At 44.3% G+C, this 26,676-nt stretch overlaps 1 protein-coding gene across 2 annotated transcripts; it reads left to right on the forward strand.

Moving 5' to 3' along the window:
- The first annotated feature begins 166 nt into the window (after nucleotides 1-166).
- Nucleotides 167-26,538, forward strand: spidr (scaffold protein involved in DNA repair). 2 transcript variants are annotated; one of them, XM_079284681.1, is made up of 20 exons: nucleotides 167-307; nucleotides 452-604; nucleotides 716-770; nucleotides 1,009-1,185; nucleotides 2,001-2,137; nucleotides 5,025-5,254; nucleotides 5,911-6,014; nucleotides 7,340-7,559; nucleotides 11,892-12,096; nucleotides 13,009-13,244; nucleotides 18,776-18,934; nucleotides 20,884-20,971; nucleotides 21,393-21,533; nucleotides 21,647-21,709; nucleotides 22,180-22,372; nucleotides 22,908-23,090; nucleotides 24,254-24,347; nucleotides 24,438-24,549; nucleotides 25,536-25,592; nucleotides 26,066-26,538. In XM_079284681.1, the coding sequence occupies exons 1-20, from the start codon at nucleotides 293-295 to the stop codon at nucleotides 26,183-26,185; spliced, it is 2,742 nt and encodes a 913-aa protein (XP_079140807.1). In that variant the 5' UTR covers nucleotides 167-292; the 3' UTR covers nucleotides 26,186-26,538. The 2 variants fall into 2 exon arrangements, with proteins under 2 accessions (XP_079140807.1, XP_079140808.1); XM_079284682.1 differs by lacking the exons at nucleotides 11,892-12,096; nucleotides 13,009-13,244.
- The last annotated feature ends 138 nt before the right edge of the window (nucleotides 26,539-26,676 follow it).

The following is a 26,676-nucleotide window of genomic DNA, read 5'->3' on the forward strand; positions in this document are numbered from 1 at the left end:
TTGTACAGTACTTAAAATAAATGAGAAGTTCACGCACACACATACAAACACACACCCGGGCGGCCTCCGGGCCACGCTGTTGAATAATGAAACACACCCCTCTTCTCTTCAGGTTGAGCAACAGCTCAACTCTGTGTTCTGCTCGTTAGTTTGCAAACTAGTGAGTTAAGCAACCACCGGCAAACCGCTACTGCACGACGACGGGTCAACACAAGACATGTCATCACATAGCGCTGTGTGGACACACGTGTAACTTACAGCTGTGGCTTAAACTCTATTTTATTCTGTCGCCATGTCTTCCAGAAAGGTAAGAAACCAGCCAGCTAGCTAGCTAAACTGCTAGCCACTTTATGCTAACTTTTAAAGCTACAGGCTAGTTAGCTTTGAGCTGAATCTGCCTGTTTACCTGTCATGACATGTATTAACTGGTTTATTACGTTCTCCTTTGTAGCGTAGAAGATGCTACAAGGACGTAAAGTGTGTTTTCTTCCCGGATGATGTCGTAAACAAAGTGGGGAGTGAAGCTCCATCACTTCACACTACATCTGCGTCTAAGAGCTGGGAGACGTGTGGAGACAGTTTTGTGGACACTCCAGTGATGAAGGTCGACAACAATGAGATGCATATAATCATATAATACTCACATTACCTTAAACTCTCATGCATTATTCCCCCTGGTGCTCTGACATTGTTGTTGATGCTGTTTTTGTTGCAGAATCTCAAGAGACCAGGGAGGAAACTGTCTGAGATAAGAAAGTCTCCTGCTTCAGGTAACTAGTTGTTTTAGTCTAGTTATGTTGTTTAGTACATTTAGGGATGTGCAATGTGTTTATATTATATTGTTACTGTAAATATATAGTAGATAGTAGTAAAAAATGTGTAATCTTGTTTACTTATTCTGTGAGTGTGGCTACTCGTGTCTGTGAGGTTTTAATTGTTAAAATTTAAAAACAGTTGCCTCATCTTTTCCCGACCATGGCGTGATGTTGTCCTCTTATATTTGCTCAGTGCAGACCAGTGCTGGTAAAGAGGAGCCGGTGCACATTGCGTGGAGCTCCAGTGACAGTGAACAGTCCGGCGATGAGACCCAGGAGCAGCAACAACCTCCTCAGAGACCATCAGGGAGACCCACGGCTCCCCTTCAGTCCTACACCAGAGCGCTGCGCATGCTCCGCACTGAACGAGGTACACTGAGTCTGTTGTGACTTGCTGAGTCGTGGCTGGAACATGTTAGATTGTTCTAACTGTGCAGTTCAGCTTTTCATGAGCTGACGTTTGTTTTGACTCAGCCATCACAATTTAAATCATGAGACTTAAACACAGTTAAGTGTGACAACAGTTCACTGTTCTGGTCTGAGGTTGAATTATTACTTTTATGGAGTGACTTTGGTATTTTTCAGCCTGGACCCTATTTCTCCATGTTTTTGTGTCGAAGTGACCATACGGGGGTGAGAGTGCTGCCGCTGCTCAACAGACTGAAATGACAATCAGTGGCTCAGATTGTTATTTGAAGTGTCTCTCTACATTATTGAAAGAACCCGACTGGGAAATAAAACCTTTTTCTTTAGATTCTTTCGTCTTTTTCTGCTTGGAGAAGTTGCTCGGACTCTCACTCGTAGTTTTCACCGCTTTTTTCCAGCAACATAAAGACTGGAAGAAGCAAAAGGTAAAGAAAAAGGTTTTATGTCCCTGTAAGGTCCTTTCCATAATGTTGACACTTGAAATAACAATCAAAAACCATGTTCTGCACATTTTAATGGCAAAGAAAACAACTTTTATTGAGGTTGAGGAGTTGCCACAAGCGATTGAATTGTGTCTCCCTCAATTCCTGACCAATTAAAAACATGATTATCCCCAAAAATGTAGTCCAGGTTGACAAGTACCAAAGTTACTCTTTAAGTTAAGGACCTGTGGTCACTGCTGTGAGAAAAAGCTAGTCAGTGGAACTCAAGTTAAGGTGATTGTTTTCTTGTATTGATTTATTTTCTTTCTTTCATTAGAAGACCTTCCTGCTATCGACACAGACAGCGATCTGGATGAATGTGAGGAAGATGCTGAAGAGGACAGCGGGCAACAAATCTCTGACTGTGAGTCCTTTGATGAGAAACAAGAAGATCTGTCTCTTCAACCTACAGATGTGAGTGAACTCATTCTGATACTTTCTGCTTCCTCCACGAACTGCATCCGACACGCTCGTTTTCTCATGGTTCATGTGTTGTAATGCACACTAGATGGCGCCACACGACCACTTAACACTCCTTAACTCCAGCGTGTTTCTAATTAACAGTGTTTGGTTGACTGCCGGTGCATGCATTGTCATGCAGTTGTCTTAGAAGTAGTGCTGTAAGTGTCAGTACTTTTCCTAGAGTTCAGTGAGACACCAGATGATGTCCTTCTCACTGAGATGAGCTTTACCTTCAGTTTGGCCTTACATGGCATCAATGCATACCTCTCTGCATAATTCAAAAGAATACTCGCGTTAATATGTTTTTTTAAGTCTTCACATCAGCGTCGTTTTTACTCAGTTTCGTTATTATTTGATTGTATGTTTAGCCGACGCACCACTAGGTGGAGTGTTGTATGTCCTGAAAGAGCCCGTCACGCTCAAACCAGCAAAACTCCAGTTTTAGTTCATAATCCAATCTGTCAAAGTTCACAAGCTGAGGCAGCAATAAAGCCCTGACTGTGTGTGGAGGGAGAAGCTGCCTCTTATCCACAAGCACATGTTAAATCATCAGACAATAGATGCTTTTTATCCTCTGAAACACTGATGTGTAAAGAATTAAATCATTTCAATATCGTTATTCATGGGCACCAAAACACAGAAATGCAGAAATGCCGAATATTTGATTGTTCCAGCGACTTAAATCTTGGGATTTATAGCATTTTGTGTTACGTTACAGTGATTTAAAACTGTTTTTCATTGATGTCAGCTTGGGCTCTGCCTCCATTTTTCCCTGCTCACTGAATATGAACGGGAATCAAAGTAAACAGCAGATGAATCTATAAAGAAAACAACCCTGAGAAACACAGTGTAATATGATGCATGCACTGTGGTTTACTGAGCACACTTGTCATGTTTCTAGTGTTATCACAGCAGTCCATTTGTCGTGGGCCCTCCTGTGTGCTGAGGAGACTTTGACTGCTCCTTCAGGATCAGTGTTTGTTGAAGGCAGAGCCGGCATTTACGGCATGTACACGGAGCGGTGAAGGTGTTAAGGTGGTAACACAGCGCTTGAATAGTTGTAGCACACGCTGCACACTACTGTGGCGATGCGGTCTTTGTCGGTAGCGCTTTTGGAAAACGTTCCCTGAACAGGAGGATGGTGACGATTGAAGCCGGTAATCGATAGAATCGGCACAGCGTTTGACCAATAATGTGCCGGCCAATCGACAAACTCAAGGTGCAGTTAAGTCACAAGTATCTTGACTATTTTTGCAGGCTGTGTGTCGAGAGGAAGCAGATTAACATCCCCCCCCCCCCCCCCCACAGACCCAGCTACTTCCTTCTGTCACAATTTAATTTGCTGCTATCAGCACTCTGGGGTCAAACCAGACTTCAGATCACCTCACTGGAGGCTTGTGGTCAGAGGCCTCCTAGAAAGACTCCTTTTTCAAATGTGGTTGTACTGAAATGTCTGTATGTTGTTGTTTTTTGACTGTGCACATTCAGTAATGGGAAGAACATTTGGGTATCTAGCTTTTTTTTCCTTTCTTATTTTGGAAAAGCATTCATTTTTACAACATTTTGCACATTGTTAGTATTACTGCAAGTAGGTTCTCGTAGCGTTGCGCACACTTTAAACCAAAAACGTTTTGCAGAATGTTCGATAACTATTTTACTTCCTGTTTCCTCCCGTTTTTCCTGTTCAGAGGTTTTCTTATAATAACTTTAATTATTTACAATCGCACCAGGATGCTTTCACCTTCTATATTTTATAAAAAAGAAACAAAAGGGTAATTAGCATTCTTTTTAAATAACGTTTCAGTACAAAATATGGTCATTTTTATGTAATAACAGCAGCAAAAAAATACCAATTTGAATTTCCTCACTGCCCGGAAAGCTTGCTTACACACTGCCACTTTTAAATCTGAACCGGATCTAACAGGATACAGAAGAGACCATCCCTGTCCAAGTCAAAGTTTGTAGCTCCAGATAAATGTTCGGCTGACTCACTCCACGTATGTCTGCCAGATTCCTCTGTTATTGTACTAGCGCTGAGAGTGGATAGGCGGAGCTGTGAGGGCGGTTTTTGCATCTCAATGCCGCTTCCCAGATGAAGCGTGTCCCGGTCCTCTGACACCGGCCGCTTGAAAAAAAAAAGAGGGTCGAGAACCTCGTCCGCATCGGGGGTCTTTGCTCGATCAGGGCCGTGTCAACAGAGCACCGCTATAAACGTGCGTTTTACGACTGTTTGTTCAGGGAAACATGCGAGTAGTGAGGCCGCAGCAGAGCTCTGTGTACTTACAATGCTTCTCGGTGCCGAGTGAAAACATTTTTGAGCGCCGGCCAGGAACATCGTGTTCCTTTCTCTCTGTAGCTAGTTGGAGTGTGACGTCTGATGGCACGGCGCCCAGCAGGGTCAAGTTGATTCAAATGAGACAGCACGTTGGAGCCCGGTATGCTGGTCTTGTCTGCACATGACAGGAACTCAGGTTTCTCCCGTGAAGTTTTCCATGAGAACCGAGTCCCTCAGGTGTAGTGAGCAGCTACGCAGCAAGAAGGGAAAAAAAAAAGCTTCAAGCCCTCACTTGTGAACGTATCAGCCTGACAGTGTAGCATTGTACCATAACCACCCACTGTATGATTGAATTTATTGATTTCATTTCATCTCTTTATGAATTTACCGAAGGCTGAGGCCTTTTTTAAATACCTAATATCCTTTGAATATGAAGAGGTAATTTATCTGCAGTTTAATGCTGTAAGATGTTCAACTTGACTCAAGCGTGACATGTTTCAAAATTGGGTCAAATAATCGTTATTTTTAAGGCAAATGAATAAATAATCGTGCCTCTGTCGCTAGATGACAGAGCTGGAGATCTCCGGCTACGTGTCTGACGGCGAGGACGTCGACGTCACGACGACGCCGAGCCGACCGGACTCTCCTCCCCAAACTGCCGAGGGCAGCAAGAGGTCAGTGAGCGACTGGGTCAGATCTGCTCAGGCGATGCTGCAGACGCCTCAGAAGCCGCAGTCGGCGGGGCAGTCCAAGACTCCAGAGGACTCCGCCAAGAAGAGGAGGAAATTGCAAAGGTTTGAATGTTGTTCTTGTTTTGAAAAAGCCACATCAGGCGCGCACCAATTCAGCTCTTTGTACCGTGAATCTGATATCTGAACTATTTGCTGATTCCCAATCTGATAATTGTTTTCCCTTACCCCTCCCCCCCTTTATTTATTCTGCTGACTACAGTGTGTGTGTAACATATTGTGTCAGCAGCTCGCTATAAATGAATGAATGATCGCAGAAACACCGAATTTTGTTTAGCTGATAGCTGCTTAAGTATTCTGATCTGGTAGATCTGATCAGAACAATCGTCCCGACCTCACGTTATATTTTATATGTGTGTGTGTGTGTGTGTGTGTGTGTGTGTGTATGTATATATATCAAGTGTATTGCCTCATAATAAGAGCACACAAAGTAACGAGACGTATTGCTCGCTGCCAGACGTCAATGTTTCCACGCCAGGGCGGTGATGAAAGGGACACCTGGTGTCACGATGTGGGCGCTAAATGTCACCGCCATCTCCAAGCCCACCGAATCTGACAGATGGCTATCTGTAGCCGTCGACAGCTTGCTGTTGTGCATCAGAAAATCAAATTCCTTTTGAGATAAACAATTCTGCACCAGCTTTTGTTTGAACGCCGCGTGAGTTCATCAAGCAACATCCTCTATTGTCTTGTTCGTACAGTGGAGGTCTCGCTGAGAGGCTGAATCGACTCCAGTGCAGACAGCGGTCAGCCGTCAGCTTCTGGAGGCACCAGTCCATCTCCGACACCTCAGCAACAACAACAGGTGATTAGCACAAACCTAACGTGTTCTCCGCGGTTACGCCGCACGCTTTCGCCTCTGAATCACCGTTCACATTTAACAATGAACATTGATTTGTGAGTGGGACGAAGCCCGCCTCTCAGCAGTGCGATGGTATGGAGAGGCTGATCGCTGTGGCCCTGAACCGTGAACTCAGTATGTAGGTGACAGGAAACTGCTTGCCTGGTTCCTTTTTTTTTTTTTTTTTCTTCCTTTTTGCGGTGTAACCAAACCACTTCTGTTCTCTCGTTGTGAAGTGTGTCCTTATAATAGGACACAAGCAGCGGCTTACAGGTGACGGTTGATTGTGGAAAAAACCACCCACCTGATGCAACGTAGCGTACGCGGTCAGTCGACGGGTTTATTAGCGTAAAGAGTTAAAGTGTGGAGGTTTATGTTTCTTACATTGATGATTCGCTCTGTTCATGTCGAGTTTTCAAACCTTTCAAGTCAGATGTCTTGAGTGCATAGTTAAACTTTTTCAGGAGAGTTTGTGTGTTATTTGTTTGTCTCCCTGTGTGGTAAATGAAACAATACTCTTACCAGATCATCATGCTGTTACATAACACCTGTTTATCTTTGTTGCTCTAATTTTGTTTGTGTGTTATGTAACGCATTCGGATCATCACAGGCCGGGAGGAGGACTCGAGGACTGTCTCAGGTTTGGCCGACTGCCTGCGGTTATTCAGATGATTTAGTAACCTGGGACCTAAACGCACGGAGCACAAATGAAGCGCTTCGATTTCATGTTCGGACAAATGCATGTTAAGACGTAATCGCTCTCTAGCGATCCCTGCTGATATGCTTTTGTCTTATCGTATTAGAATTCCCCCTCCGGCCACTTTCAGGGACTGTTAACGCACGTAGACGCTGAGCTGCAGCGACTGTGAGCGCTCCATGCTGCAGCTTTCACATTTCAATGCAATCAACTCCACACACAGGAATGTCCACGCAGCCAAGTCGCGCTCTTAATCGCGGTTTGATTTACAGCTTCAGGGCGTTGGTTCCATTTGATTTTCTGATTTATATCTGTCGACCGTATTGCCCGGGGCCAAAAGAAGCAAAGTCAGCTCCATAGTGAAATTCCAAACATTTGCACACTCACCCAGTGGGATTGGCTGCGTTTCGTGTCCAGCTCGGGCTGAGTCAGTCACAGCTTCACTGTGATGCGGTGCGAGCTGCTCTGACGGTATAATGAGTCCCACGGAGAGCGAGAGTCCGTGAGAGCACGAGTACACTTTAGCGTACGCACACTGAAACACACACGCACACACACTCAACATCTGTGTTGTTGTTGATCTGCTCTCCAGTGGACAGGCCTGGCGTGCTGTTGCTGGAGGTGCTGGAGGTTCAGGAGGAGTGCAGCGTGCAACTGGCACACTGCGAGCACCGTCCGCCTCCCGGAGAGGGCCACCAGCACAGAAAGCCTCTCTCTGAGGGACCGGCTCGTGTGCTGGTGTTGTTCAACAGAGAGACCGCGGCCCAGCTGATCCCTGCACCCGGAGACATCGTGCACATATACCCGCCATGGTGAGAGATGCAGTTCATGTTTTAAAGCCCCCCTCCCCCCCCCCCCCCCCTCCACTCTTTGGGTGTTTGGCCCTCACTGTGCAAAATAATGTGTGTGCAGAGTTCGAAGGAAAGCTTCTCTGTGCTCGCCTTAAATCTGAGTTTAACACGTGACCGTATGAGCGGGGTTTCATGACATCACAGCGAGTTTGGAGCCAATGCTGTGTCCAGTATGCAACTGACAAAAGTGTAATGAGGAAACTTGAAACCTCCTGTGGACATAGGTGGAGACTGGACTTTTCAGTGAAGCAGAAAAGACATGTTGTTTTGCAGTGAGTCAAAAGGAGTGGATGTCATTTTACAATATATTTAGTTGTTAACTGACACTTTTTGTGGGCGAAACGTGTCTTTTCACATGTCTTAAAATGGGTCCTCAGGGGGTGTTTCAACGAAAATCCCATTTTGCTGCAGTTCTATTTGAATATTTGGGGCTGCGGGGCAGCTAGCGGGGTCTGAAAGTGACAGCCGTTAAGCACCAGCTGCAGAAGACTTTGACTGGGAGGTAAAGTAATGAGGACCATTTGTCACCTTCAGGGGTTCTCCTGCTTTTTAAGATGAATTGCAAGCTGTTTCAAGAATTAGTGTCACCAAATGATATGAGCTTCGCTTGAACCAATGACGGACAAAATTCCTCAGTAATGAATCGATTATCAAAATAGCTTTGGATGAATTTTCGTGTCTGTTTTGGCGATAATAAGAATATATAAATGTAACTATGGTCTCAAATAGAGCTGATGACAGGAGGAAGACACAAATCCGTGAGAAATATTCTACTGATCAGTGTTGCACTCTTTCTTGCACTTCCCTGTTTTTGATTTTTAACGGCATCATGTCCTGCCAGGCCTTCAAAAAACTACACAAAAAAGACACAGTTACACAATTCAAGACTGACTCACGATGTGCAGGACAAAGAGTAACAGGACCTCATGAGATAATGCTGAGGAGGCATTCTGATCGACAGACTACAACACATTAAGCATTGAAAAAAAACTTTTCTTTTGGGTTTTAAGTATGAAAATGTGCTGCTCTCAGCTCACAATAGTAAGCGGCAAAGGCCCAGATGTGAAGGCAGGGCGGAGAGGCTAGGAGGGGTAGCGTGTGTGTGTGCGTGTGTGTGTGTGTGTGTGTGTGTGTGTGTGTGTGTGTGTGTAGGATCGTTTTGGAGCTGGAGTGAGGCAGCAGTTGACTCCAGCTGTTGGGAGTTTAGGTTGAGTGTACTCTGGAATATCCAGGCTGGCGGAAGCGTAGGGGCCTCCTCGGCGCTCTGACGTCACGAACAGCTCCAGGGAATGCTTTACATTCCTCTTCCTGGCAGTTAGGTCATTTCCAGCAAGCCGGGGAAAAAAACAGTGGGATTATTTTCTGGAGCAGAGAGTGAAGGGAGCCAAAGGAATGAGATTGAAAACACATGGTGGCTTGAAAGTACCTCTGGCTTTAGCACCTCTCCTTTCCTGTTGTATTTCATTCCTGAAATCACCAGGAGGAGTAGAGCCCCCACCAAACTCTCCCATTTACTCTTTCAAAGAATCAGTTCTCCTCTGAACAAGCATCCTCAAATCCTCCTTTGTTAGTGTAAACCACTTCCAGCAGTTACAGCATTTGGTCTACATTTTAAATCACTCAATATATAAAAAAAAAAAATCCCTGAATCACAACCAATAAAAGTTGATGTCATGCTTCATATTCTCTGAAGCGATATTCACTTGTCCAACTCTTAAAGTGACAGGACAGGCTGAAGTGGAAAAACCCGGAATTTAGGGCATCAGAGTGTCTGATGAAGTCCTCCAATCGGTTTCCTGTGTGACACTCGGCAGGGGTTAACTTCCTGCAGTGAGTAGGTTGGCTCCTCCCACCTCCCACGCCTTGCGGCGAGTGGGCCGCGGCCTGAGCGGAAATACCTGCAGGGATTGTTCACCGTGACGCCAGCAGCCGGGGCCGCTCCTTAACTCGGCTACCTGTCTGATGATGATGAGGCCGGCTGCCCACTCACCTGTTCACAATGGGGTCACGCTTCCTGTGCACTCGTTGTACCTGTTCTCCTGAACAGGGTGTTCCGCTACACTAACACCGCTCTATGGCTCTGGCTGATCAGATGTTGGACTGATAAGAGTTGTATCTGACATATCAGTGATTATGCAGAGTCATCAAGCGCACAAGTATTTGTTACATCAGGACAGCAAAATTAAGGCAATAAAAACAAGATGAGTAAAGCTTTAACCCAAGATTAGACAGTTAACGAAGGGATAATGTCATATTATTGAATAATAATGATAATATTCATTATTATTGATTCACAGTACTTTACTGTTATAGGTGGTAAATGTAGTACAGTATTAGGATAAAGTAGCATAGAATGGAAACACTCACATTTAGTACCTCAAAATTATACTTAAGTACAGTACTTGATTAAATATATTAATGTAAAGTAATGTTATCTTTGCAAGAAAATAAAAAGATTTCAATTCATTATGTCGTCTAACATTTTGAAAGTTAGTGTGCATGTTTAGGCTGACGAGGTTTAGATTATGATTTGTAGAAAGATGAGGATATTTTAGAAGTGTAACCAGCTCACTTGATCAATGACTTCATTCATTGAATACCGGTGTATTGACTAATGGATGAGTCATCAAAGTGTGAAGCGTACAGTGTGTACTGTACATCGTGTGCGGTGCCCGTTCGTAGCGGGGCGACCGCTTGATCCTCCGGAAGAGCTCGTCGCTCGTCGCCTCCAGGCAAGTGAAGAAGAGTTCGGTTAAGTGACCTGCAGCAGACGACGCGCTCGACTGAAGTAGAGCTCTTAAAAACCCAGCGCCGTCGCTTGATTATTCAAATGTATTCATATTGAAAGTATCACTTGTCCACGCTGCACGTCCTTGGATCACCGACCAAGTGTGAAGTGGATCAGATGGACACACACACACTCACACACATTAGTCTTGCTTGACTGCACATAATCCATGGGAGGAAACCAGTGGCATGAAGAGTTCAATGCAGTCGAGGACAAAAACCTGCAAAACGATACTACCGTGGTAAAGATAAACCCATCTTTTAAATGTTTTATTTAGTTGTTGATTTAACTCTATGAGTGACGTACAGATGTTTTTGTAGTTGTGTCCACCCTCTTTCTACCTTATAATCACTTCTATTCTCAATTATGATTAACAATGATCTGCTTTGATATGTTAAAGGCCAAAGTATTTCAACTTTCCCATTGAAATCAATGAGGACGGACTGAATATCAGTTCCAGTCGGTCTAATGCAATACAATTCAACAGAACTACAACCTCTAAAAAAACACCGAAATAAAGACAGGAACTGAACTTCATAACTTTCAAAAAGTTTGCATTAGACTACATTTCCTTTCAGCTCGGTCCACCCAACATCGTCAATAATAATCACATCCAAAGTAAACAAATAGTTTTTTTTCCGCTTTATCTTTGTTTTTTATTTCTCTGGTTCACCGAGACGAGCTGCGACATGCTCAGCAGTTCCAGTCACTCGGTGATCTTGGCTGTGAGTCAGTGATCAGCCATCATCGTGCCATCATCGCCATTAAGCGTGTCACATGTGCAAGAAATTAAGCCGCAACTCAAACTTACTCGGAACAACGCGCCCTGTAATTATCTATCATTCAGGTTGTTTTATTCTCAGGCCATGCTGTGTGCGTCATTTTTACCTCGATGAGTTTCAACACTTGACCGGAAATGTTGTTTTTAGGTTTTATGGAGACGTTCCACCTCTCCTCCTTGGCACAAACGGTGAAATCTAAGCTGGTAAACGGTCACAAACGGGGTGGAATTAAACACCAGAGCACTTCAGGTCACGTTTACGCAGTCTGGTCGTGACGTTCGTTGAAGTATTTCTTTCCGAGCGTGATGTCACATTTGGAAAGTGTTTTCATCGAGCTGCGAGGTGTTTCCTTTTAAGAGCCTCACTTCTGTGGAAAATGTATCTTTTCACCTCCAGTAAAAGAGGACGAAAAGCATCCGTTGTGTGTTTTCTCTTTGCCTCGGAGAACGTTCATTTGATCTTGTGCTCTGTGCTGGGTTGTACCTCGTGAAGGAACCTGTGGAGGTGGTGGGTAGTTTATCTGAGTTTGACATTCAGTCGCGAGCTCTCCGCCCCCCCCCCCCCCGCCCCCCACGTTTGTGCAATAATCTACTCCGTTTAATGTACTTTAAAATCTCAGTCTTTACATCTGTTATCAACGCAATCACAACACAAACTGTTTATCATTGCCCAACTATGTTTCATTTCATGGTGAATTCAAGGTCTGAAACTATCTCTTTGCAGGCAAAGTCTTTCTGTCGAAGGCTTCTGCTGTGATATTATTCTGAACACGCACTTCAGCCAGAAAGTCTACTCTGCAAATAAAGTGTCCAGCGTGTCGGCTCCTAGAGGCCTGCTCTCAGCAGAAAGATGCAACCCGTGTTCTTTGTGTCAGACGTTTGGACGACTGGAGGAATGCAGGACCGCAGCGGAGAGCGACGCCAAACAAGTACCAATGCTTCGACGTCACAGTCACGTGCCGTACATTTAGTTCTCAATTCAAAATATACTGTTTGTAGTAAGTTATAGGTCATGTCAGACACCAAAGTAACTTTTAATGACCCTCGTACTACGTGACGTCTGTATTTCACTCTCAGCTGCTAGCACAGATGTCATCAGTTCAATGAGCTTCAGTACTAAAGGTTCTACTCAGGTTTACTTGTTCATGTGCCAATGATGAAACATGAGGAGGCTTGTGTCTTCATAAAAAAAAAACATTTCACAACATGTTTTCACACGAAGATTAATAAATCGTCTCTGTGGTGCATTCAGTCTTTGAAAGGATATAAGTTTACATGCATGTTTGATTTCTTAAATGTGAGTGTGTTTGCTTTGAACACATGGAAATATATTTTGGCAGCGATTTGGCCACTTCTGAAAGATGTGGCACCATCGGCCACGCCCTCCTTTTCAAAGCAGATTTCTGATGCAGCATAAAGAAGAGGCGATTGTTATTGTTAGCACTGCTCACCACCATGATGTCATCACAACAAATTATACACAAATGACTGTGTGGCGTGAAGGGAAATTACTTCATGTTGCATAAACAGCATATGGATGCGACTAAAGATTACTTTTATTAGAAGTAGATTTATCTTTGGGTCTTTATCACATCAGAAAATAGGAGCACTGATTTACAAATCCAAGTTAACGTCTTGAAAGGTGTTGTTTTGTCCAATCAACAGTCTTGACTTTTATTAAACTGTTGCAATTATTCATATTTAACAAGCTGAAACAGGCATTTTTCCTTAAAAATCCAAATACTTGCAGGTTAGTTTTCTGCCAATCAACTAACTGATAACTGATCGAGCCATTGCCGCCCGAAGGTGTAAGTGTAAGTCTCATTTCCTCTTCTCCTCAGGTTGCTGCCTCCGGCTCGCTCACTTCAGGAGTTTTAGCGAGACATTGCGTTTCTCTCCTGGAAGCTATCGAGGGGCTCGGCCAGGCTGGTTCTGTGGGGCAGGACGTGGAGGTGGTGGTCCAGAGAGTTTACTCCATCCCTGTGCCTCACTGCTCTCCCGTGTCCATCCTCAAGCCCAGACTTCCCTCAAGGTCCTCCTCAGCTCCTCCTCCTCCTCCAGAAAAAGGCAAAACCAGGTACTGTTGGACCAGCGGATAACTAGCGGCCAAGTGAGGCTTTTAGTTTGTCACTTGATGCCAAAAGAGAATCGCATTTTATCGTCTGTGTATGCTTCACTTCCACAGTATAAATTACGCTTTTTGTAAAAAAAAAAAAAAACTTTGCATGCTGGTTCCCTCGGTCTCAGCCTTGCATGCTTCTCCTTGGTGGCACAATGTGTCTTAAGTGGTCGAGATATGGTTCACAGTGCAGCAGGCCCCACAAAGCGCTCGCACTGTCTCCAGCCATATGGCATTGACAAAGGACACAAACATTTTAATTTAATCCAGCCCCTCTGTGCGCAACTCTGTCCAATTCTCGGGAAAGACAGCGGTGATGCGTTTCAGAATCTCGTGCGCCAGCAAGCCGGAGTTGAATTGGTGCCCATTTGTTCTCCGCTGGGTGTAACAGGTTTGCTTCAGCTTTTATTACCTTTATGCTGTTAAGAAAACCACAAGTATATTTTATGTGGGGTGTAAAAGTGTCACGCCGCTCAGTCTTAGCAGTACAGAAACGGTTCAGTTGAGTGGAATGGTTTGTTTTAGCTTTGGTTACTTTATCTGAACGTGGAGCCTAAACATTATAATAATATCCGTTGGAAATAAATAAATCGTAGTGCTTGAGGGATTACATGATTAATGAGTAGATTTTGAACTATTTTGATAATTGCGGTTCCAGCCTCTCAAATGTGCGGATTGTAGGCTGTTCTTCGTCATACATGATAGTAAACGGAATATGTTTTGGGTTTTGACTGTTGGTCGGACACAATAAGACATTTGAAGACATCAACTTGGGCTTTAGAAAATTGTAGTGGCCATTTTATACCATTTGCTTCATCGGTTAATCCAGAGTTCAATATTCACTCCTTTTGGTCTCCACCACCTCCGGCTAAATGCTGCATTGTGTTTGCTGTTTGGTTAGAGGCGCTTATGCACGCATCATAGGCATGCTGTCATTTATTACTGGCCGTAAGAAGACCGACTTTATCGAAAACTCACCTTTTTAGTGTTTTTCAGATATTTGCAGAGATTCTGGACACCCAGTTTGAAACTGGGACGTTACCACGACGTCTGATCACCGTATGTTTGATTCTTTACCGGACCTTTTTTCAGCAACAGCTGCCTGATGTGATTGGAAATGTTGATGGTGAGATGTCGTGGGCTGTGAAACCAAAACAATAAGCTGAAAGGCACTAAAACGCTCCAGAGTATAGGACAGCAGAGTCGTGTGTTGATCCACAGTGGGTTTGTCACTACCTGTGACTAATTTTCCATCACGTTATTTTTCTTATTGTTGATATAGAAATATAGACTTCTGACTACAGCTTTAAGTCTTATTTTAATAATACAAGCGATATTTCTGTCCAGTGACGTGGAGGCCGATCACCTTTCTCCAAAACACTTTCACGCTCTTCAAAGCTCCCCGTGTTGTTGAAGCGAGGTTTACTCGAGTGGTCTTGTTATTGTTCCTGACTCAGTGAACGTCCTATTTGAATCAAATCCAGCGAGCGTGACATTTAGTTGTTGTTGTAGTTCTTTGCTGAGTAATAAAAGAGAAGCGTTGGTTCCTCTGAGTGGAGCGAGGGGCACTCTGTGTTGAAAGGAGAGCCCCAGTCAGCTGACAGGCCAACTGACTAAACGGCTGTAATATGACACCCGCTCCTGCCATGCTGCTTCTGCTGGCTGGTAAACAGACGCCGCCCTCTGACCGGAAGCGCTCCTTCACTGTCCTCCCCGTTTCTCTCACTACTCAACCAGATCCATCAGGCTCGGCTTGAAGTGAAAGGATGGAGGTTAGGGGGCGACCACGAGGGCCTCCATTCAAAATATGTGGATGACTCTTCCTTAATCCCTGCATCTGGGAAGTTACATTTCTAATCACAAGATGTTCTTTTTTTTTTACGTGTTTCTATAATCCAATAAATTGTTCTAGTACACTTTCATATCTCTTCATACGAGGTTTGAACAACAACTTCTTGGAATATTTTACTGCTTGTCGTACTTTTCCAGGACGTAGTGGGTCGTTTACTGCCCCCATTCTGCATAAAGACGAGGACAGTGTGTCCCCCTTGTGTTGTGTCCCCAGCAGCCTCTATGACTCACTCCCCTGGTCAGCATGCTTATTTGATCCTTTTGTTGTTCAGCCTCTATGTTAACACACACACATGGGAGGGAGGCCAGTTTGATATTTATGCCTGAAGAGGACTTTAAGTTCCCGTAAATCCAGAATAGAATAAACAAAAAGATTAACTGTTTGCAGGATGAGAGGAGAGTTGTTTCTTTCGTTTTTTTCTTCTCTCTGTGGAGAAGGAACACAATGTGCTGCAAGGATCCTGTTACAACCGTGTTTATCACTCGGCCTGCACTGATTGGTGGACAACACTTAGGAAGGAATCCCGCCTGTCCGCCCCCCCACCAATGAGGCCTCTCTGCTGTGTTCTTAATGCGTGGGTCACTTACTTGTGCGTTGCCAAGTAATGTGCATGTGCACACAGCGTGTCTGTGCGTGTGCGCGCGTGTGCGTTTGCATGTGTTTTCACAGGCTCCGTGAATCGTAGTTCCCGGAAGAAAACCGTAGTTGCTGAGAATTGTGTGAGCGCTCACAATAACAAATTCCTGAAAACTGCCTGAAAAGGAAAGCTGGCCAATGGCAGAGAGGCTTTCTCGTGGAGTGAGTGGCGACTGAGGAAGTCTGTTAACGGGCAAAAGGAGGGACAGAGTGGGGAGGCGGTTGTTTATGTCAAGCTGGCACCACTAAGAGTCCCATCTTGTTTGTTTTCTGTCTGTCAAGTGTCATATCAGGTTTTCATGTGAAGTTTGTACAAGTTCAGACAAGCTGCTCTTGAAGTGAAAGTGTATTTATATTCCCACCAAATGTGACTGAAGCAGCTGCACTCAGCGTCACATTGTTTGATTTTATAACATGAATGTTTTATGTGCCTGTATTTATCGTATACGTCTGGTGTTTTGTGGCCTATAGTTTTGTTATTGACAACAACAAACCCACAAAGAACTGATCCTGCTCACAAATACTCCCCTGTAGCCAAAGCCTGGTATATATCGTGGTCCTCCGTGCACCAATCATACCTGAACTTTCCTCCTTTGTTGTCCAAAAACGATTACAAACACATCAATGAGCCACACAGTCGACGTGTTAAACACCATCGCGTTGTTGTCGGTACTCACGAGAACACCTAATGTGTATTACTCTGCAGCTGAACATGGTTAAATACAATCGTTCCCAGATGTTTTAAGGAACTCTTAAAGCCTTTTGAGAACAATCTAATTATGTTTTTGTGGAACACTTTTAAAGACACCGCCAGCCTTATTTGTTATTGCAGATATTGCATCCATTAAAGATTATCCATTTGCATTAATAATCTTGACATACTGCAGGTTCCCAAAAACGTTGGTTATTAATAAACAGCTCCTAATTGGCTGGAACGGTTAGTCCAGAAACTGTTCCGTCAATTATCAGATAAAAAGACTTGCTGGCAGCTACTCAAATGTAGATATTTGCTGCTTTCCTCTTTTTACGTCATTTTTCACTCAAACGTTTTACATACAAAACACTAAATCAAAAGTCAGATCAATACACAATGAGAACTAGTGTTGGTGGGAGCCTATTGGTTCCTTCTTTCATGACCGGGTTCATCGTAGGACAGAAGCACATTTATCTCTCTAACTGTAAATATTCTAATGTGCAAATATTCTTTTTGTGTTTCGGAAGAATGTGAACGTTTTTAGGGACTTGCTTTTGATCCTGAGGCATTTTCTTGCCAGGCTTGACAAAGTGTCCAACATATTAACACGGGATTTAGCTGTGTGCAGCTCCAAAAAAACATTCTTTGTCTCAGTATTTGCATTTTCCCAGATATAGCTCTGATTTTGGATTGTGAACAGAGCAAACAACTGAGAATAATCTTGGCGAAAACATTGGCCGACGCCACCAGAAGTCATGGCAGGAATGTTATTGAGATATCTATTTCCAGGTCTCTGAAAACAAACACAGACCGACCCCATGTTTACCAACAGAGGACGTTTATAGGCTTAATCAGGTGGTTGAAAGCCTCAAAACTTTCCAAATGTCTGCGATGTGCGCATGCATGCACATGCGTTATGGGCACGCTGACAGTCGTCCTCCTCCTCCTCCCTGACTGTTGCTTGTCTCAGGGGATATGAACTCTACTGTTTACTCTCGGGGCTGGTACCGGGCCGTGTCTGGGCTTGACTGGCTGAGATACTGGAGCCTACAGCAGTTCCAGTTCCCCCCTCACTGGGAGCAGCAGAGTGCAGGAATACGAAGCCGCTCACTGGCTCACAACTTTGTGGGCCAAAGGTCTTTCCTGTCAGCAGCAGCCAGCAGAGCAGTAACACTTCCGAATGTCAGAACTGTGCCTTCTTGTTGGCGTGTCACTCGTAATGTTTAATTGTGTTAATGGCTCGTCATTTTTCACACAACAAAGAAGGATCGCATTGTCTGATTTAAAATAAACAATGTTGGGAGTTGTCAAAATCTGATTGTTATAATAGTGTCTTCAATGCAAGTACTTAGTTGATTCATTCATATCGCCCAGTAGGACTCAATGAACTCGGCACACCAAGTATTGGCAAGTTCCCGAAGAATCCTTGAGTCAAGTGACGAAACTCAAAATCTCAATTTACTAGTTCGCTCCATTTGAGTTCGCCTAGTTGCTTTGATACGCTAAAAAAATTCAACTTTCAGTCATTCTGAGAACTTTTAGGGAGTTCTTGTTCATGCTGGCGTAAAAGTTAAAGGGACAACTTCAAGAACTTGAAGAACTCGAAGCCGCAAATTCACAACGACTGGATGGCGGCTGCTGAAGGCCGCATGAATTGCTCATCACTCGCAACTTCTATCTGGACCGTCTCACGGTGTGAGTCACCAAAGATATTGCGTTCATGTTATTACAGTGCGAACACGCCCATGAAGTTTTGCAGCCGAGTGCGTTTTTGTTTTGCATGTGATTGCAATGATCCATGCGGATTAGTCGAAGAGTTGGCAGAACAATGAGGAAAATAAGATGTTCAGATCTGCACGTAACGACAGCAGCTGATGGAAACAAAACACAACATGGAGGTGTCCTAAAAAAAATACACTCTTGGTAAATCAATGTCATGTCAAATCATGTTCTTCAAATACATAACGCTCAACTACATCCATTTAAAGATGCCATGTGGAGCTTTTGACCACTAGTAGCGCTAAGGAGCAATGATTTTACAAGTGTGCTCCAGTTTTGTTGTTGTTGTGCGACGTCACACGTAATGACGGCATACAGATCTACTGATGTTTCACAATATTCTGCTGATCAACAGTTGATGATGGTAATGTGCAAAGAAGCATAGCAATACACCAGGAAAAGCCGAGAAGAAGGCGGCTAGCAAGTAAACATGGATGAACAAATGGTTTTCTACTCCCTAGGACACGTTTAACACCATTATGAAGTATTCATAAGTGTATCAAACCAGTCTAATTCTGTCTTTCCCAGGCTCTGTGTGCTCGTCCAGGACAGCTACGGGACGTTCAGCGTGGTCCAGCTCCACTTCCTGCCCCGCCAGGACGACCTCCACCAGTACTGCCACAAGTGGCGGGGCAGGACCTGCCTGCTGAGAGGTATTAAAGTGGTGCAGCGGGTCACTCGAGAAAGGTGAGACCCACACACTCTACCCGCGCCCTCAAACCCGGGGTAGCTTTTCATCTGACTTCAACCCGAGACCAACACCAATCTGCGATATGGATTTCTGCTCTGTGTGAGGTTATCTAATCTCGCTCCTGAGCCATCTGGAACAACAACCCTGGGTCAATGCCTCAGGGCCTCGTGCTATAAACGCACTGCGCCTCAAGCTCAACCATTGTCTAATGTGTGACTCTCCAGCAGTTTATCTTTATGCGTCTGAAACACCGACGCCCACATTTTCAATCGGATGACAGTTTAATGTGCTGCTCGTATGAACCCGACGACGCTGTCCTACCGGCGGTGCAACTGTGTTTACATGTAAAGTGATACCGAGGTGCACGGCACGCTCTGTGTCCCTCGTGAGTTTCCATAGTCGGGGTCCAAGATTAGCAGCAGTTAGAAGAATTGACATGGGAACATTTAGAGACCGGCCGGGGGTATGTTTACATCCTCAGTATTTTCAGTGCCACCACAGCCTATAATGTCTCTGGCGGGTTTCTGTGGTCGGCCTGTGATGGATGGGCCATCTCCACTGCTCACACATGGGCTATCGTACTCGCTCAAGCAGAGAAGCATGTTGGTCTGGTCGGGGTAAATAAGGCATTCATCACCCCCCCCCCCACCCTAGTTTCTTAGAACCAGTAAATATACGGAAATCTAAGCCCATCACGCAGATTTAGTTACTTTTGGTCAGAGCCGTGCTCGCGGCTTGCCCTGTTTCCAGTCTTTATTTTAAGCTAAGCTAACCAGCCTCTGGCTCAACTTTCATCTTTACCTCACAGACACGAGATTGGTGTCTTATCTTCTCATCTAGAAAAAAAAGTGAGTAAGCGTAATTTAAGATGTGAAACTACGTTTTTAAGAGTATCAGTCTGTTGAGGGGTGTGTGGTTTCTAAACAAACAATCAGAGGCCGCCCTGGAACCTGTGTGAGCAGTGTGTCGTGTCAATATTGCCCCGATGGTAAAGACGGTATTTTCACAGAACGGTTACCTATTCTTGGATGTCTGTTGACCAAAGGGAAAGAAAAAAAAAAAAAATCAAAGCCGTACTTGAAACTTACTCCAAACAAACAGAGAAGGAAGCTCAGTGTGAAAATCAGAGTGAGTTGAATGCGTTCTGTTAGTTTGTCGTTACTCATCCTTGAGCAGGCCTCACTGGACTTGAATGGGCTGCAGAACCAGTTCCACACAAAGGAACCTCTGTGATTACGGGCTGACGAACAGGTTGTTTAACCGCTGGCTGATATGACGGCACACACTTCATGGTTGAATTGCTAAACTTTGACCGGCCACCCTGAGCTCAACATGTTCTTCTGAGGGAAGAGACGGCGAATCAAAAGATTGGCGTGTCCTGTCATCGCGTCTTACTTATTTATTAGTCCTTTCGGTGTGAGCTGGCCGGAAATGAGACGTCACAAAAGCACACAGAGTGCCATCTAAATTCCATCTGTCATTACTGAGATTAACAATGAAAGAAGACAAACGTCACTAATTGAGCACCTAAAACTTCAACCGTTAAAAAATCACTCGTCATAGTTTTTCTAAACCTTGTTAATTTTTTCACCGCAGTGATATTGTGATTTACATATAGGGTTGGACTGTTTTCCCACCCTTCAGTATCTTAAAACCTGCTTGTAAAAACATTTTTGTTTTGTTTTGAGTGTGTGTGTGTGCTCTGCCAGCCCAAGCATGCTCTCTGCCAATTTGTTAGAACAAGCTCTGTCTTAACAGAGCTGCATTTCAGTGGAAGTGAAACTGGCTGTTAAAGCTCTTTATCTTCCCGTTAAAGTCCCTTATTCACCAGTTTCTCCTGCTCCACCCCCTCACACTCACACACACACTCTCTCACACACACACCCTTTTCAGTGCTTTACTCTTTTTTTTTTTCCTTCTGCATTTTTTTGTGTCTCACTCTCAGGAGCACCAGACTTTTCAGCTTGATAGACAGTCTGTGGCCCCCAGTGATGCCTCTTAAAGATCATGGAAACACACCAAGTATGTGCAGTGTAAGTTTTCACCAGTCATGCACCCTCATCATGCTTCTGGTTTAGGGAATATATTCTCATTATTATAATAGGAATTTGGGGCTGCAACGAATGATTGTTTTCATGATGAAGTCCTTGTTTGGTCCATAAAACGTGTTGTCAGACCAAAACCACAGAAGATATTCAGCTGCAACTCATCACACTTTAGAAGCATGAACTACATGTGGCATTTTGTCTTAACAAGGAAACTCCACACGGCACCTTTTATTTGCAATAACAGAACTGCTATACCGTAATACTGAAACCGTCGTTGCACACATCCAGAGATGAACCAAATGAAAACTACGGTGGCCCTGAGAGCCTTAGGCTACATCCACACCGCTACTTTTGCATTTTACACACACAACACATATTTAGGAATCAGTATATTTTCTTGTTTTAGGGAAGTAGATCTGCAGGTGCGGCTCCGAGCTTCTGCTACCTGCTGTCTGGTCAGGAGAGCTCAGTGGAACCTGCTGAGGAGCAAACAGTGTCGCCGCTCTACCTCCCTCCCACTAAACAAACCTTACAAGACATACTGCAGGTGAGCGTTTTCTCACACACACACACATGCAGAACATTTTCTAGAATTTGCTGCAGACCGTGATGAATAATCTCTTTTTTTTTTTCTCTTTTTTTTTTACTTTCTTTTTTCAGAGTGAGCGTCAAACCTGTCGCTGCAGTTTTGTCGCCACTGTTCTGTACAAGAGAAACATGCAGGTGCTTTTTTGTCTTATTCATGAAAAATACAGATTTGAATTTAACTTCGGAAGAACACGGTGTGTGTGTGTGTGTGTCTCTCTCTCTCATGGAGCTCCTCAGTCCTCTTGAGATCATTTGAACCAACAAACTGATAAGACTGAGCGCTGACGTAGAAAGCAGTGTTCATATTGCCGTGTGTGTGCTTTGCCATTGATTGGTAAGACCTTTAAACTTTGACCAAGATGAGATAACATCTCAGAACAAAGTGGACTTTGCCTCGCGCTCACACCACTGAAACACAGATACACTGTTGTAATGTTGTTCTGGTAATCAGCACTGGGGTGTGTAGCTTGTTGAACGAATAATCTCCTCAAAGCTCTTTTCAGGTGATACAACTTGCATCTAACTTGTGCTGTCCATGTAAAAATGTTTCTTTCTAGGTCATTCTGTTTCTGAGTAGTTCTCCGTCTGTTCCTTTTGTGTTTCAGAGTAGTGATGTAGGCCAGGGTGAGGTTTGGCTGGTGCTGACAGACCCCAGTCTTCAGGAGCCCGAGAGGCCCCGCAGGCGAACGGTGGCCCTGTGTGTCAGCACTTCCTGTGCGCTCACTTCCTGTGTCCTCGAAGCACTAAATTCCCCCGCCGCCTGTCGCATGTCATTCACAGATGCCATCAGAGAACACGGTTAGAGTTTCAACGTGACATGACATGCCATTCAACCGCTTCATGTCATGAGCCGTGCACATGTCACCCAAACAGCAGTAAATACACTTATTGACTTTCCACCCAAAGTACAACACAAGATTATTCGACTTCACTTTCAGTGTTTCCATTTTCTGCTACTTTATACTTATGATTTAATAAATCTCAGAGGAAAATATTATAGTTTTTTTTTATGTATAGGAATATTAAGATTATATTAAATAACAAACAGTAAACCGCTATTTTAACATGATGCGTCAGAATTGACTATCTAATGTCATATATAATATCACATGAGTACTTCTGATACTTTAAAGGTGTAATATGCAGCATTTTCCAAAACAACTTGCAGAAAAGTAATCCCTTAGTACTTTTGACCCCCGATAAATGAGTGGGGCTGTGTTTTCTTCTTCTCATTTTTCTGTGTTCGGGACGTTTCTGAGCATCCAGAGATCGAGTTTAATGCGTATTTCACATCCATATTGTGTCGTAATAATTCCAAATTTCCAAAATCTAGGTGTTCTCTTGTGTGTGGAGCAGTCAGTGGTTGAGATGTGCTCCGTGGGCCCTGATCTCACGTCCTCGTCCAGACCAGAGTCTCCTTCGCTGCCTGAGCCTCGGGCGGAGACCCCGCCCCAACCTGTGAGACTGGATCCCCTGAGTCCTGAGATCACACCCAACTCCGTCTGCTCTCTCTCGGGTCAGCTTCCTCCCTCTCTCACTGGCTGCTGTGGTGTTCATGCGATTCCTGCAGAACATGCCCGATGGGTTGTTTTCTCGGGGGAAGAAAACCACTTGTTTTTCTCATGCGCGAGTTTACAGCTCAGCGAGAGGCCTTGATCTGGCTTCAAGGCATCGCTGTTTGTTATTCAGTGTCCTCAGGCTGTCATTGTTTAGGACTTTAGGAAACAAAAACACATGGAATTTAGTTGGATTCCAATCAATTCCCATGGCATTTTGAAGTGAAATCAACATGTCTGCTCCCCAGAAGGCTATAATTTCAGATGAGGGTGCAATGATCCATTGGAAATGAGTTGCAGATTGAAGGAACATTGTTTCCCCTAAACCTCCATCGCATACGCTCGGTGTGCATTTTACTTTACGTTAATACGTTTAGTCTAACATCAAATATGTCGAGAAAACTTTTTGCAACTAAATTAAAACATAGAAATCCTGCTGTGCTGTTTTTATCAACCTGGTTTGAATTAGTCCTTTTGTTAAACATTGCTTTACTTTCTTTAAGTCGTTCCAATGATGTAAATGTGGTGCGGAAAGAAGAAAACCAGCGTGAAACCGATAACAATCTGCATCTGTCGACTCTGTGTCACAGTCGAGGGCAAAGGTCAAGCTGAGCCCTCTTGGTTCTGGCCCCTCCGGCCCAACGTGTTTGGTCAGGTGGCTGAAAAAAAAGAAAAGAAAACGTATTGTCTTGTGCACTTGTGCGCGGATACCATCTTCTGGAAATTACAAGTGAAAAAAGGCTCAGACCGCAACGTGCAACTGCAATTTATCAGCGCTAAACTCGGTATCTCGTGTACGTCCCCGGGTTTGTTTGTGGAGCAGCAGCTCTGGTTGTTAAGTGAGATGGTGTTCAGGGAGCGAGCGCTCTGCTGCGTTTATCACGGCCATCTCAGATAAAAATGAAAGGGATGTTTATCTCTTTACACCCTGTCACAAACGTACACAGACTGAAACAGATGGAGATCATGTATCGGTTTCTTCTAGTTCAGCGTCAGTGTTTTTCCTTGAAAATGACTTAAAATGTAAATAACATTGATGATGAAAGATGAGCTAAAGTCTGTTTCTCAAGATTTGTTTTGCGTGTAAATATTCACATTTTAACACTTTATCGTCTGCCTGCAGGCGTGATAGTTGGTGTGGATGAGACCACTGCTTATTCCTGGCCGGCCTGCAACCACTGTGGAAGTGACAACTTAGAGATGTTCCCTGAAAGACCGTAAAGTTCTCACGTTTCATCAAAGTGACTGTTCATGTTCATGCAAACAAACATCCCGGCAAATAAACACGTTTATGTTCCTTTCCACAGTTCAAACTTCCGCTGTGTTTCTTGTAAGTCGTCGGTGGACAAGCCGGACACGAGGCTCCAGCTGGACGTGTTCCTGAGTTCTTCATTAACTAACTGCACTTTAAAAGTGAAGGTGAGAACAGTGTTATTGGGTTTTTAAGTTTGCATTTGGACGTCCACTGTTTGGTGACTCAGGCTTCAGAAATGAAAATGCTTGAGGGGCTGATCCGGCATGATTTTACACTGCGTAGCTCACAAGAATTTAAAGGAGTAGTCGCGCTCTTGCCAAGTGAGATGAGAAGCTTGATAACGTGTCTGTTAATATCAAGCTACATCCAGCAGCCTTCAGCTTAGCTTAAGACAAAGACCTGGCTCTGTCCAAAGATATAAATACGCCTCTAAAGCTCAATAATTAACATGTTATGTATCATTTGTTGAATCTGTACAAAAGCCGATGTGTAAAAGCGGTGACTTGCCGTTTTATGGGAGGTTGTGGGTCAGACTATTTCTTAGCTGGGACCAATAGCTTCCTGGAGTCTTCCACTTTGCTTCTTGGAATTTCTCCCAGGCTTTCTTGGTCGGCAGATTTTGTTAGCTTCTGACAGAGCCATGCTAGCTGTTTCCAGTCTTTGTGCTAAGCTAACCGACTGCTACATATTTACTCTGCAGACATGTGAGCGGTAATGAACTTCTCATCTAATTCTTGGCAAGAAAACATGGAACTATGGCTTGAATTTAAAAAAAGAAAAGCTGAAGCAGCGAGAGAATTATAAAATTAAAATATCAGAAGATTGACAGTCCAAAGAGCATCCGTCTTGTTGAAGAGTCCTAGAGCAAGGCACTTAATCCTTCCTCTGAGATTCCCACACATTAAAGAGGCTTAATAAATAAAACCCGTGTCTCCATCTGCATGACGGCGTCTTTTATTGTGTAAAACCTGCTGTGACTTTATCAGGACGCTGCGCAGGACGCTGAGCAGCGTTCCTTCTTATCAGCCGGCTGATGTTTCAGCCCCTTCTATCAATCTGTTACTCACCAGCATTTGTTTTTCATTTGCAACATCGAGGCGATAATTAAAAGGACATTAATGGCTCCGAATCTTTTCATCTCTCCCGACAGCTGCAGCAGAAGACGATCACGTCGATCCTGAACACTGCAGCGCTGGAGGGTCAGGAGGTGAGTTTGCTTTTACCAACTGTGATATAACTCTGGGCTGCATTGATCTTTTGTTGGTATGTCCCGAAAGCACTGTCGTCTGTTCATGTCACGCTGATAAACCTGTTCTGTGCTGAACGCACAAAAACCTGAGTCATGCTCGTCACTTAAACAGTTAACAGGAATTTGCCGCCAAAATACTGACGTAGTCTCCCACCCAGCTGTTGTATTTAGGGATTTTTTATTTTTTTTTTAAGTTTGCATGGTGCCAGTGTTATTTGCATTGTAGGCATTAATGATGTTTCCATGGGGAACCCGTGAGTGCAGAATGCATTCGATTAGATACATTAGAAACGCTGCTGACCAATGTGGAGGGTTGCATAGGCCGGGGCCTGACGTGCACTCAGATATTCTTGCAACTTCAGCAGATTTGAAAAAACTATATTTAAGAAGTGCAGTTAGTGTGGGGGAATGTTTTAAATAGTGTGTTTCAGTTCCCAGGTTACGATGTGGAGAATGTCCTGGGAAGAGAGGTGGGCCCCCTCGCCGCTTACGTCCGAGTCGTCACCAGGAAACCGGCCCTCTGGATCGGCCTGGAAGAGATCTGCCTCTGAGGCTGTCAGGGAGAGAAGCTAATGATATCAATCCTCAGGCGGCTCCAAGGATCTGCACAAGAGGCCTCGCTCTGAGCCAGTTCTTCTCTCTCCCCCTCCTCCCTTCTGAAGGCCTCCCTGACAGCGTGAGGCTGAAGGGAACAGGCTGGAAGAAGACAAGGTCTTGTTTGTGTTAGCGATATGTGATCCTGTGGACCAGGACTTGACAGCCCAAGGGTAGACCAGTGGCACGCAGTCTGTCAGAGCAGCCCACGCGGTTCATCAACTGGGGTTTTGGCTGTGAACACTTTCTTTAAGTGGTTTAAAAAAAACTTCTTTCCCCCCAAACTCATCTACCTCTGTATTTAAGATTACTTACACTGTCAATAAAGTTGTATTTTTGCTGACTTTACATTTCCTGTTGCACTCTCACTTCTTCTGAGAACATGCTCCAGCTGTTCCCTCCAGCTGTGGTGTACCAAAGACTACTCAGACCAGGAGATTTCTGCACC

This window comes from Melanostigma gelatinosum (genome assembly GCF_949748355.1).
Source record: "Melanostigma gelatinosum genome assembly, chromosome: 15".
NCBI lineage: Eukaryota > Metazoa > Chordata > Actinopteri > Perciformes > Zoarcidae > Melanostigma > Melanostigma gelatinosum.

Bases quoted from the DNA above. Each gene is read 5' to 3' on its own strand.
- spidr (XM_079284681.1), top strand. The intron at 20,972-21,392 runs GTAAGTTTTCAC...TTCTTGTTTTAG, and splicing joins ACACACCAAGTATGTGCAGT to GGAAGTAGATCTGCAGGTGC. The intron at 21,710-22,179 runs GTGCTTTTTTGT...TTTGTGTTTCAG, and splicing joins TGTACAAGAGAAACATGCAG to AGTAGTGATGTAGGCCAGGG.